The sequence below is a fragment of the Phoenix dactylifera genome, chromosome 3 (genome assembly GCF_051530095.1).
Source record: "Phoenix dactylifera cultivar Ajwa chromosome 3, Ajwa_hap1_PhDact_Kaust_v1.1, whole genome shotgun sequence".
In the NCBI taxonomy this organism is placed as follows: Eukaryota; Viridiplantae; Streptophyta; class Magnoliopsida; order Arecales; family Arecaceae; genus Phoenix; species Phoenix dactylifera.
Genome location: NC_143192.1, coordinates 3124656 through 3137760, shown reverse-complemented (window position 1 = coordinate 3137760; position 13105 = coordinate 3124656). Strand labels below are relative to the sequence as shown.

Sequence of the window (13105 nt, the reverse complement as noted above, 5' to 3'; positions counted from 1 at the left end):
TATGATCCATTTGACAAGGAGGTGAAATTGTTTTCTTTTTTCTTACAATGACAGCATCAGCATGATCAAGGTATGAGAACTTATATATTATTAGTCTGGCTTCTTCCTAAAGACTACTTTCTTATTCTCTTTAATGAGTGACTGAGGTCTTCATTTAACCAGAATGAAGACAAATCAAACGCATACAAGTCTACTTTATAAAGTATTGCCTGATCTCCCTCTGTTTAAGTCTACTTGGTTTCAGATCTTGATCTTTTTCTTATTTTTTACAGTAATTTAAGGAAAAAGATCTGTTGACCAATCTTTTAATTTTCGGTCCCTCTCCCAAGTCCCAACCGTCACCACACCATGGCCTGTCTCCTTTAGAGGGACCGGCCATTAAAAAGCTTCCCTGACGGACCGAAAATTTAGTCAACAGAGGCTGTTTGTTGGAGTCTAGGTCATTAAATTTCCCCTACTTTTGCAGCGAGGGGGCAAAATGGAGCTAATGATGTATCCATAATTCAAAAAATCTGATGGTTGACCATGACATTGTAGACCAAGATCCGCAATCTCGGTATCGGATACAATATCAGTATCTTATCGGTTCGGTACGGTATTGTGCGGTATATTTTTGCAAAAAAATTGCTCTCTAACTACTTTCTCAATTTTTATCTTGGTACGATCGGTACGTACCTTGATATGCCTCGGCATGAATGATATGGAGCTTGTAGCAACTTGAAGGTAAGTTTCGTATCAGTTTTCTTCCAATATAGTATGGTATGTTCCGTACCGGGCGATACAACAAACTATGTAGATTTTAGAAGGTATCCTTCTAGTCTAAGAAATGGTGGTTGATTAATGTACATGCAAATAAGGATCAGTATAAGGGCAACCCATGACATATGTAATACTGAAAAGACAAAAATAAATATTTATGATTAAAAATACTATAAATATTAATAAATCAAAAAATAAAAAAATTAATTTTATTTGTTTAGTACAATAATAATTTTTAGGAAAAATTTAGTAACTAGAAATAGCTAGTTGCCATCCTTCATCGTCATCGTTGTTGTCATAAATCATTATCATCAAAGAAAGCGAGAATATATATTTATATATATAGGTAGTTGTAAGCAATATCCTTAAATGAGTATGTCAAAACTTGTGAAATGGATTTAAATAATTAGCAATGGAATTACGTAGGAGTTGCAGTCTGCTAAGCTTCTACTAGACCTAGACCTGGCCCCAGTCCAAAACTTAACATAAATATGCTAGGTAGGAACCCAGTTTGCATTTTAGCTTGGCCAACTCCAAGAAAGAACCAAATTAGGTTTTCTTACAATTTGATACCTGAATAGAACATCTGTTAATTTGTGCATCAACTTAAGCCCAGTTTTCTTTAATTCATTCCTTTCTCTTTTTTTAATTATTTTATTTGGTAAACTGGCCTCACTATAGTATCGATACAAGTATAAATACACCACTAAACTCATAAAATCAAATACCTTCCAAAAGCTATTGTAGAAATTAAGAAATGCTACTCCACGGCATGCTCACCCGCAGGGTTGGGAACAAACCCAGATTTCTTTCAAGCCAGGTATTTAGTTTAAGTTAATTTGGCCCATTGGCATCTAGGAAATGTTTTCATACTAAGTATTCAAGATGACAAAAATCTCTAGAAAAAATAAATTTTAAATCTAGAATAGAAATAAAAGTTTTAGTTTTTTTTATGTAACGCATATTTTTTCTCTCTAAGTTCCAATGTTTGTACCGGACTTCAAAAGATTAATCATGTAAAATTTTATAGAACACTAATTATATCCTAAATGTAACAACCAAACTTTATTATAAAGTTGGCTTTGTGTGAGGCGTGGTCCATCTAGACCGATCGGCCTGAATCGTGCTAACCCAGCCTATAGTTTGGACATGCCCCTTGTCATGCCCCGAACCCGCCACCCGGGTCGACCAAATGACACGACCGCACACTCCCTAGGGCAGAGCCCTAGAAAATATGTTAGGTCTGAAAATTTATCATAATTTCAATATCCGTAAACCAAAATGATCTCATTTAATAACAAATAACAAAATTGGTCAAATTACAAAATTTAATCATCCAACCAGCATCAGTGATGTTCTATCTATTCATCCATTTCCTATGTGATTTCAACCATAGCCCAGCAACCATAGCCAAGTATTAAGCTACTTGCAACTTGCAACTCTGAAAAGAAAAAGAGAGGGGGTTGTGAGCTTTACAACCCAGCGAGAATTCCGAACTACTACACCATAAGTAATAAAAAATAATGAATTAAAAACACCAGATAAAATGAATAGCGTATCAATATTCAGAAAGCTCATACAAATAACATGCACACTATTATCTTATCATAGAAGCATATATAAACGTATATATCTCAAATGTAATCAATGGTTCAATAACAGTTTTTTATGTCATGTCATCCATTTCTCATTAACTTGATTTTCAGGTTTCATATCAATCATCTTTCGGCTTTGGTCTAAACAAGATCATGCCTCAGTCCAAGACTGACAAAATTTTATGCATAAGCCCGTGGACATTATCCCATGCATAAGCTCGTGGAAGCTATTCCATGTGCAAGCCCGTGGACGTTATCTTATGCATAAGCTTGAGGAGGCTATCACATGTGCAAGCCTGTAGATGCTATCTATACGTAAGCCCGTGGAGGTTATCCCACATGTAAGCTCATAAAGGCTATCCTATATATAAGCCAATGGATGCTATCCCACGCGTAAGCCCATAGACGCTATCCCACACATAAGCCCATGGACGCTATCCTATGCATAAGCTCATGGAGGCTATCCCATGACGAAGTTACTTCAAACCATATTTTGTCTGTTTGATTTACATATTACTCTTATCAAATCAATTTCCACTTATACAATGCATTCTCTCAAATTCAAGGTATTTTATTCATGTAATTATGTTTTCAATATCTGATACATATAATAACCATACAAGTATACTATATTAGAAATCGTATAAAATATATTCTCACATACCAAACTAAATCCATCGATAGAAATATCACGATGCAAATCCTCACATGCATAGTATCGCTACAATACAAATTTTTTTGGTGTACCAAGTATCAATACGCCACCGATACCGGATACCAGTACCGAACCAATATGGTATGGTGCGCTCTGTACTATCCGTTTGGACCGATACGGCGTACTTTGGATGTACATCCTAGTGAAAATAGGCTCCTAACCCTCTTCAGAAACTTCACATTGCGAAATCATATGGCTACCAACATTTGTTTTCCTAATCATTTCAGCATAGTCCCTTAGTTTTCCATACGACAGCCTTTCATCTCCTTCAATAATTTTCCTGGCCCTCCTTTTAGCTCTGTACACCGAGCTCCTACTCACATCCATAGCAATATCTTTTCTAATACGAGCCTGTACAGCAAATACCTCTCATGTACCATTATTCCTAAACTCATCCAAATACTTCCTAGATGACTCAACTTGGGAGTTGGAAAATGTTCTCCCACATGTACAACTTTACTGAAATGTTTTAATCTAGAATGTTAGCTCACCCTTAATCTTTGATGTATATATTCTCCACCCACACTCATTTTTCCAGACAACAGATATCTTATACCCCTTCATTTAACTTAAACTTGAAATCAGTCGACTTCCTTACAGCATACTCTCTCAGCGCAGCTCCATAGACAGCAGCATTTGTAAATTCCATCCCCAGCCGTAACTCTGGGTTTGTCGTGTCAGCATCTTCATTAAATTCAGGGTCATCCTCCCTGTCCTCATTAGAAGACCTATGTACAGTTCTTAAATCCTCATTGTATAGAGGATCCTCAAGAAAGTCATCTAATGAGATATTTTCTCCCTCTGTAGATGGCCTTGCAGCATCAAAATCTTCAGGAGGGGTGCAGAGGAAAAATCACCACCATCAGGAAGAGGCTAGATGTCCTAGACTTGAAAACGTCATCATCATTGGGTCCTTCAAAACCCTCATTTACCAAACTTACTTCATTATCACTGTCATGTCCATCTCTATTTCCATCCCCTTCACCACCTCCATGACTTGCCCTATCCTCACCCTCTACATGTCTCTCATCACCCCCTCATCTATCCCTACATTATCAGCCACAACCTCTTCTTCATGCCTGTCATCAGCCCCCTCATCTACCCTCATATTCTCAGCCTCAACTGCCTCATCATGTCTCTCATCAGCCCCCTCATCCACCTCTAAGTCAACAAACTGAGTAATGGCCTGTGCATCCACAACCACATCCTGAGTCTCTTGGGTCCCATGAAACTTACCCTCTTGGATGGCTGTACAACTCTCTCACAGATTCAGTGGCAGCATCCCAGTCTCCACATTAGAGCACAATGGTAAATACCTTCCACTCTAGATGTAATTCTAACATATACATAGCATCTTTATCACTGGGTAGTTCTAAATACACCCCCCCGATTGCTCAGGACACCCCCCAAAAATTAAAAAAAAATTAAATACTCTCTACACCCCCCCATTTGCTAAGGACACCCCTAAAAAATTAAAAAATCCTAAATTACCCTTCACCCTCCCCACCCCCTCACCTAAATTGCTCTCTACACCCCCCAAACCCCCCCCCCCAAAACCCCGCTCTTCCCCTCCAAAACTCCACTCCAGCCGGCTTCTCCCTTCCGCCCAAAAAACTTCGCCTCAAGCACCTCAAGCACCTCGCCGGCGGCCAAACCCCCTCCGTCTCCCCCTTCTCCCTCGCCCAAAACCCCCCCGTTCCCCCTTCTCCCTCTCGTCGCCGGCATTCTCCCCTTCTCCCTCTCGTCGCCGGCATTCTCCCGGAACCACCTCCCCGGCCATCTCCCGAGCAACGAGCACCTCGCCGGCGCCTCCACGACCACGTCGAGGTAGCTCCCCGCCCCCCCGCCTCCAGTGCTCCGTTCGGCACTGGATCGCCGAACAGAACCCTTCTGTTCGGCTGAACAGTGCCGAACAGAAGCCCTCTGTTCGGCAACACTCAACCGAACAGAAGCCTTCTGTTCGGCTGCACGGTGCCGAACAGAAGCCTTCTGTTCGGCTGCACGGTGCCGAACAGAATGGTTCTGTCCGGCTCTGAGCAGCCGAACAGAAGCCTTCTGTTCGGCTCTGTGCAGCCGAACAGAAGCCTTCTGTTCGGCACTGTGCAGCCGAACAGAAGGCTTCTGGTGCCAAATCGCGTGCCGTGCTGAATTTTGTGCCGAACATTTATGTATGCAATTGAATTATTTTCTTTGATATAGCCTAACATTGAATTTCTATATTTTCAGACATGGATCCCCGTCCCGCCAGAGTTAGACCTACGGCGTCAGCTAGGAGACGTCGTGCTAGGATTGCTTCTCCCGAGCCTGCTCATATGCCATCGGACTCTCCTGAGTCAGAGCATGATGATATGCCCGCTAGGGGCGAAGACGATGAGTCCGTTGGACCATGTCCAGGAGGTCCAGAGGATGAGTCCGTCCTGATCAGTTTCAGGACGCATATAGCAGCTTCCATCTGGAGGCAACAGGTATTGTTTATTTGTTATAGCATTATATTTTGTTTATTGATGTTTTATAAAGTAGTAGTAATTATACATTTATATTACAGGAACGAGCTCCACTAAAGTGCATGAACCATACTGCCAAGGTTGGTGAATGGAAGTGGTGGTCTTCAAACCAACCAAATACCAGGTTCAGAGCACTATTGAGGCAGTCGGGCCTCGTAGAGTTAGTACAGTGCTCTTATCGATTCATCGATAAGATTCTGATTTCGGGCTTCGTAGAGAGATGGCAGCCCGAGACGAACACCTTCCATATACCATTTGGCGAGATCACTATCACGTTGGATGATGTATCCGCCATTTTAGGGATTCCTGTCGCAGGTTCCTCAGTATCAGTTTCTCCTGAGAGGATGAGTGATCGGGATGCTGAGGAGCTACTTGTGGAGTTGTTGGGGGTGTCAGCTGGAGACGCGCGTCAGGAGGTACTGTCATCGCGCGGTCAGTCTGTGAGGATGGAGTGGCTGAGGACTCAGTTTCACTCTGTATCTGATAGAGACAGGCAGCAGAGGATAGAGTGTGCAGCACGAGCCTATTTGTTATTTTTGTTAGGCTGCACACTCTTTGCTGATAAGAGTGGGACCAGGGTGCCTATAGCGTATCTGTGTTTACTGCGGGATCTGGATAGGGTGAGCACATATGCCTGGGGTACAGCTGCCTTAGCATATTTGTATCGGCAGTTGGGGATTGCGTCGAGGTCATCAGTGAGACAGATCAGTGGTTATATGACGCTTCTGCAGGCATGGATTTATGAGCATTTTCCAGCACTCAGTCCTCACCCGTCGCTCGAGTATACTGATGCCAGTCCCCGCATGCACCGCTGGATGCCCGGTACTCCATCCCGTACCACATGGACCATTTAGTGGTTCTACGTGAGTCATTGGACCTTTTGAGCATCGATGAGGTACGTATCATATTACCATTTGCTTGTGTTTGTCAGTACTTTTAATATGCGATATAGTATTAAACTGAAATGGACCTTTTGTTTTACAGGTTATTTGGGATCCCCATCATCGGCTTCGGGGAGATCGCCCATATATACCCGTCGCATTTTTTAGTGGCTCCATCAAGTGCCTTGATATCGTAGAACCCTATCATCCAGAAAGGGTTCTTAGACAGTTTGGTCGTATTCAGACCATCCCTCGAGCGCCACTAGCCCCTACGCGAGCCAACAGAGGTTCCACAGCAGGCTCGTACCGGATACATTACTCCTATATGGATCAGCTTTGGGAGCGGTGGGAGGACCACGTGCTGAGCCAGGCGAGCAGGAGCCACCCAGTTACCCGGCCATCAGACAGCGTACCGGGATACATGGAGTGGTATCTCCGTATCACGCACGTTGCAGTTCAGCCTCCTCATCTGCGCTCGAGTACTCATTCCGGAGCTAGGGGAGGTCATGATGATGCTGACATGCACCGGCGGCGTAATGCAGCTGCACTCGGTATCAGTACCGACATTGTACGGATGGGTCCCTCAGAGGCTACGTCACTAGGTGCCGGGCACCTATATGATGCTATTTCTCAGATGCATCAGGTACTTCTGGGTGATGAGCCTGGCCCGAGTACAGCACCCTCTCATTCGGATCCAGGACCCTCTCATTCGGACGTACAGCAGTACACGCGTCGACGATGGCGTCATAGGGATTGATGATGGAGCCTTTGTAATCTTTGTAAAGCCTTTGATATTAATGAAAAATATATATTTTTGGTACATTTACATGTAATCTTTGTAAAGCCTGGCCCGTTCTATTTTACACAAATATAACAGTGCACATAATAATCAATCTAACAATGCGAAGACAGATATTTTTTGATTTATATTGATGATGGAGTTTCACAGTACATGACTCTAAGAGGCCAAAAAAATTTACAACTTTCAAAAATTGTACATATATAAATAATCAATCTAACTCTACTGTCTCGCTAATTATAACATTAGGTGAGATGCTCTCTTTGAACTGTTGAATCCGTGCTTCATATGAATTTTCCCATCCGGTAGCACAAGGAAGATGATATTTTCGCCAGTTGGTCGCTACTGGCGGAACGGGATGTCCCGGCAACAAGAACACCTTCAAAATTAGAAATAAGAAAATATTAATAGCTACAAAATTATAAATAAGCAAAATTAAATAAGCAAAATTAAATATTCGCAAGTGTTGTGAACGTAGTACCTCAACAAAATGATTTCCATTTACGAATCCGATAGCGATATCTTTGCGGGATAGAAGAGGTACTGGCACAGAACGGAGAGGTAGGAAGGTCAGACATTGTTGCAACGAGAGATGGTATAGGACAACATTATAGCAGGATGCTATAAGATGACCCATGTCCGGCATAGTCATCCATCTGTCATATGGTGGACAATCATCATAATATGATAATGCATGAGTGATCTCAGCAATCGTCCCTTCCACACCATATAATGTGCGATAGTGGTCCGAATGACATTGCAACTCTTGCAATAAATCCTTCCTAACACGCACCCAGTCATCTTCTCCAAATCCCAGTAAGTCAGCTATTGCCCTAAATCCGCAATTCCCATCAGCTTTTACATCCTTGATATGCTGGATGTATGGTCTCAAGGCAGAAGGAATAGCATCAATATAGATAATGGGCGTATGTGACTGGGCTCTAGTACGAAAAACCTGCAAATAATATCAAATGATAGAAAATATGTAACAATGGCAGAACATGTCCCGTATCGGCACATCTCGGCACGGCACATCCCGTATCGGCACATCTCGGCACGGCACATCCCGTATCGGCACATCTCGGCACGGCACGTCCCGACATGTCCCGTATCGGCACATCTCGGCACGGCACGTCCCGACATGTCCCGTATCGGCACATGACATACCGGCACGGCACGGACCGTCCCGTAGACGTTGTGATACCTATTGTAAGGAAATAAATATTTGGTACTTACCTTTTGCTTGGGCCGTCTCTTTTGAATCTGAGTAGATGGATTGCGGATGGTAACTTTCTCAACACCAGGTGAATAACTATCCTGTCCAGATAGAACCAACTCAAACGCAGACGGGTCACGTCGAGTAGACGTATCAACCTTCAGTGAAGCGCGCCCACGTGAACCGGTCTTCCGTTTTGCAGGCTCTAAAAGAGGTGTACTATCTGGACTTGCAATCTCTCGTAACTTCTTGATCATCTGCAATTGAGAAGCCTCATCTAACTTCTTGAATCGTAGCGCAATCAAATCTAACTCTGCATCACAACTCAACTGAATTGGCTGCACGGGGGGGGGGTAGGCAGAATATCAAGTTTCCTCCAATGAGGATCTATGCAGTCGAGAGGAATGGGCCGACCTTCCACCCTGTACCGCGCAATCTGGTGAGCACATGGTATACCATGTGTGCGTCGAATAGCGCACCCACAATTTGAATCATCAAATCCAACTGAATTGGCTCGTTTCGATTGGGCGAGGACATGATTTAACGCACTTATAGATATGAAACCTCGCAACTCTTTGAATTCAGCTAGCTTGAAGTTGTGCTGCACTACCAATAAACTCTTCTCCAATGAGGCTTTAACGGAGCTGTGCTGCAACTCAATCAATCCATGTATTCTAGTCCAAGATGACTCGAAACTTCCTTGGCTTGATCCAAGCTGCTTTTTGAGCTTTGCATGTGCACTCTCGACCCTAGTAAACAAATGAAAGTTAGATATAAGAATTGAGGCAAATTAAAATTAAATGAGTCTTTATTTGTGATACCTATTTGTCGTCACATTTCCGTAGTGCCTGCATGTATCAGTCCACGCCGCAACAAATCTTTCCTTGTATTTGCTCAGCCAAGTATCTGACACATACTGTAGTGCATCTGGATAGGTACCGAACTCTCTCTGCAGTGCACTCCAGCGATTATTATACTCGTCTTCCGTGGAGGACAGCACTAGTACATTCCAACTCATAATAAATTTATCCCATTTCTCCTTCAATTCGAAAAATTTTTTGCACTTGGCCAAAACATTCCTACTAATATGCCATCTACATAATAAATGTCTAGCAGTAGGAAATACTCTATGAATTGCATTCATCAAAGCCAAGTCTCTATCTGTAACAATCAACTCAGGCAAAACATCATCAGCTATGACACTGCGCAATCTCTCTAATGCCCAAGTATAGCTTTCTTCCCCCTCAGAATTTAAGTATACAAAAGCAACTGAAAATGTCATGGCAGTAGATGTCACCCCCACAATCTCTAAGAGCGGAAGACGATACCTATTCGTCTTGTACGTGCAATCCATTATCAACACACGGGGAAATGCACGGAACAAATCAATGCTGCCAGGGTGTGCCCAAAATAAGTCATGCACAACATCCGTATTAGTACAATTCCTATGCCACTCAATATATTTAGCCTCTGATAATTTACCTAATAGATGTTGCATTTCAGACCTCCCGGCTTTCTCTGCAACCTTAAACCGTTGACGTACATTGTAGATAGTCTTGATAGTCGTAACATTGAGGGCATCTCTTTCCTTCAATGTGGATAATATGTCCTTTGGACGAACCAAACTCTTCGACATATCCACTAACAATTCCGTCTCCTGCTCAGATAATCTCCCTGCATATGAGTGCCCCTCCAGATTCTCTGCAGCGGGATGATTGTGCACTCCACATACGACCAGTAATATCCAATCATCCGCAGTATCCAATTTCTTTCCTCTTAATGCAAAAGGGCATCCACACTTCTTTGTCCCACAGGCAGTCTTTATTCGCTTTTCTTTTGTGGTTCGGTACGTCCCACCCCTCTCACAACCTAACGTAATTCTGGGTTTCTTAGAAATGGTACCTGCATCGGATGATTTGATTACAACAACAAAACCATTTCGCCTCCCAGCTTCACGACACCAATTACACAAGTCCTCTCTACTCTTGAAGATCTATACATTAAACAATTTATGTAAGTACACAGTTGTAAAAATAGCTCGCTAAACTAATACAAAATTGCACAATATATTATAATACCTCGTAAGTTGTAAATTCGCTTGTGTAATCCAGTACAAATTCTGATCCAATTATACTCGATTCGGTTGTAGCATAGCCCTACATATAAAATAATTTATCACCAAGAATTAATGAATCAGAGGATCTGTTCGGCACAAAATTCAGCACGGCACGCGATTTGGCACGAGAAGGCTTCTGTTCGGCTGCAGAGTGCCGAACAGAAGCCTTCTGTTCGGCTTCAGTGTGCCGGACAGAAGCCTTATGTTCGGCACTGTGCAGCCGAACAGAAGCCTTCTGTTCGGTAGAGCGTTGCCGAACAGAAGGCTTCTGTTCGGCACTATGCAGCCGAACAGAAGCCTTTTGTTCGGCGATCCAGTGCCGAACGGAGCACGAACCGTGAAAAAAAAAAACTTTCGAAACAAGGTGGAACACGTACCTTTGCGGCCGATTCTTCGTCCCAAATCACTAGTTGCTTGTCCATGCTTCGAATGGGGCTTAAATCTCCTTCAAAGATCGCCTAAACGATGTAAATGGATCGAGGGGTTTAAGGGGGGTTTGAGGGGTGGTTTTTTTTTTCCTTTTCAAAACGAAACGGAGGAGGAGACGGAGGAGGAGGAAGGGGGGTGTACTGAGAAAATTTCAAGGGCAATATGGTAATTACACTAAAGGTTAGTTTGGGTATTTTTTTTTTGGTTTTTGGGGGGTGTCCTGAGCAATCGGGGGGGTGTATTTAGAACTACCCTTTATCACTCTCTAAAACCCTTAATCCATGGTCAAGATTACCCTTAGGTACCATAAAGTACATATCACTGGTAGATGGACACCCTAGATCAGCACACATACTTTGGAGTTCGAAGAAACTTATGAGGTCAGGATCCACATTATCAGAATAGTCCACCTCACCTTTAGTGTACTTTGCATTTGGTGCCAGCACTCCTCCATGGTGGATGTCAAAGTAGAGTATCTATCCTCAGCCATTTATGCAGCCAAAGTAAAGCAATTGTTAGTAATTGTTTAGCAACAACTAGGTATATAAAGAAAGGAAACTAATCATTGGACAGAACAAGAGCAAAATGGAACCACTGCATAATCATTGAAACTAATCCAACCATTGCAATAAACAATTTCACATACACAAGGACCACTACATCATCATTTAAACTACGCAACCACTGCTAAATGGGACCGACCACTGTAATAAACAATTTTACGTATATAGGGACCACTGCATAATCATTTAAACTAATCCAACTACTGCTAAATGACCATCGCAATAAAAAATTTCACATACAAAGGTAACATAGCATAATCATTTAAACCAATCTACCACTGCTGAATGGGACTTCCTAATCCCAAGTTTGATATGTTGAAAACAAAGAGCTTAATCCTTATACAACTCTTCTCAAAAAACAAAAAGATTCGTCTCATAAAATCCAAAATCAAGAAAAAAAACAACATACCTCTTTGTCGATTTTCAGCTTGGCTTTCCGCTTCGATTAGATGAGTGGAGGCTTTAATTTGGTAGAAAAATCTTTGATTTGGAGAAACACGTCGTCAATTTGTGATTTGGGGAAGAACAAGGTTTCAAAATTGCACAAAATCACATGAAAAAGAAACCCTCGATGCTATTTCATTGCAAAAGTGGGTAATGGAGAACGATGGAGGCCTTGTTTGGGGGAGCTGTTAGTAGTAGAGCTTTTGGAAGTAGAGCTGTCTGAAGGAGAGCATTTATAAAAAGCTATTTGCTGTTTGGTAACTACATTTCTAAAGTGCTATCGCACTTTAACATGTGTTTGGTAAACAAACTAAGAAAGTACTTTTGTTTGACAAAATGACCATAAAGAACATTACCAGTATTATACAACAGAGCATAATAAAATATAATATGTATTAATACATAAATATATGATATAGTATAATATTAATGTAATGTAATATAATATTATTATAATATAGTACTATAATATTATGTATTATAGAATAATAATTTAATATAATATTAAATTATTTAACATAACATATCAATGTATTATGATATAATGTAATATAATATTATATTTATAGTATAATACAATAATAAATATATAAAATATTATAATTATTAGTGTAAATTAATTTTTCATCTTTCTAATGATCATTTATCTCTCTAACAAATTTTCTAGCTAGATAATAAAATTGGTTAAATAATTACTAATATTTTTATTTATTTATTTATTTAGATCAGATTATTTGCCACTCACTCATTATTTATTTATTTATTATTTTATTTCATTGAAATTATTATTTATATAGGGGGGTCGCTAGCCATGGGTGGTGGCCGGCATGGTGGCTGCCACCATGGGCAGCCACGAGCTCCCAAAACAAAAAAAAAAGAAAAAAAAGAAAAGAAGAAGAAGAAGAAGGAATAGAGGCGGCGGCGTTGAGAGGAAGAAGAAGATAGAGAGAGAGAGGGAGAGGATGGGTGAGAGAGGAAGAGGCGGGATGAGGGTTTTAGGAGAAAAAGTGTGATTTAAATGGGGGTAATTAGGTCCAAAAAACAGCTTTCCGACAAAGCTGAAAACAGCGTTTTCGGAAAGCTC

General features: G+C 41.5%; 2 protein-coding genes across 2 annotated transcripts; both read right to left on the bottom strand.

The window, feature by feature from the left end:
• Nucleotides 1-7358: 7358 nt before the first annotated feature.
• On the bottom strand, nt 7359-8732 carry LOC149767861 (uncharacterized). Its single transcript, XM_089929412.1, has 3 exons — nt 8490-8732; nt 7735-8208; nt 7359-7632 (listed from the first exon to the last, which is right to left on the bottom strand). Exons 1-3 carry the CDS (start codon nt 8724-8726, stop codon nt 7465-7467), a joined length of 879 nt encoding a protein of 292 aa, XP_089785538.1. The 5' UTR covers nt 8727-8732; the 3' UTR covers nt 7359-7464.
• Nucleotides 8733-8772: 40 nt separating this feature from the next.
• LOC149767860 (protein FAR-RED IMPAIRED RESPONSE 1-like) lies at nt 8773-11252 on the bottom strand. Its single transcript, XM_089929411.1, has 4 exons — nt 10963-11252; nt 10548-10625; nt 9291-10462; nt 8773-9218 (listed from the first exon to the last, which is right to left on the bottom strand). The coding sequence occupies exons 1-4, from the start codon at nt 11005-11007 to the stop codon at nt 8795-8797; spliced, it is 1719 nt and encodes a 572-aa protein (XP_089785537.1). The 5' UTR covers nt 11008-11252; the 3' UTR covers nt 8773-8794.
• Between the last annotated feature and the right edge of the window lie 1853 nt (nt 11253-13105).

Excerpts from the sequence above, each read along its gene's own strand:
- LOC149767861 (XM_089929412.1), bottom strand. The coding sequence starts at position 8,726 with ATGATCAAGAAGTTACGAGAGATTGCAAGTCCAGATAGTACACCTCTT. Across the intron at positions 8,209-8,489 it reads AGAGACGGCCCAAGCAAAAG|GTTTTTCGTACTAGAGCCCA; the intron begins GTAAGTACCAAA and ends TATTATTTGCAG. Across the intron at positions 7,633-7,734 it reads ATGGAAATCATTTTGTTGAG|GTGTTCTTGTTGCCGGGACA; the intron begins GTACTACGTTCA and ends CTAATTTTGAAG.
- LOC149767860 (XM_089929411.1), bottom strand. The coding sequence starts at position 11,007 with ATGGACAAGCAACTAGTGATTTGGGACGAAGAATCGGCCGCAAAG. Across the intron at positions 10,463-10,547 it reads GCGAATTTACAACTTACGAG|ATCTTCAAGAGTAGAGAGGA; the intron begins GTATTATAATAT and ends TTTAATGTATAG. Across the intron at positions 9,219-9,290 it reads GGAAATGTGACGACAAATAG|GGTCGAGAGTGCACATGCAA; the intron begins GTATCACAAATA and ends TTTGTTTACTAG.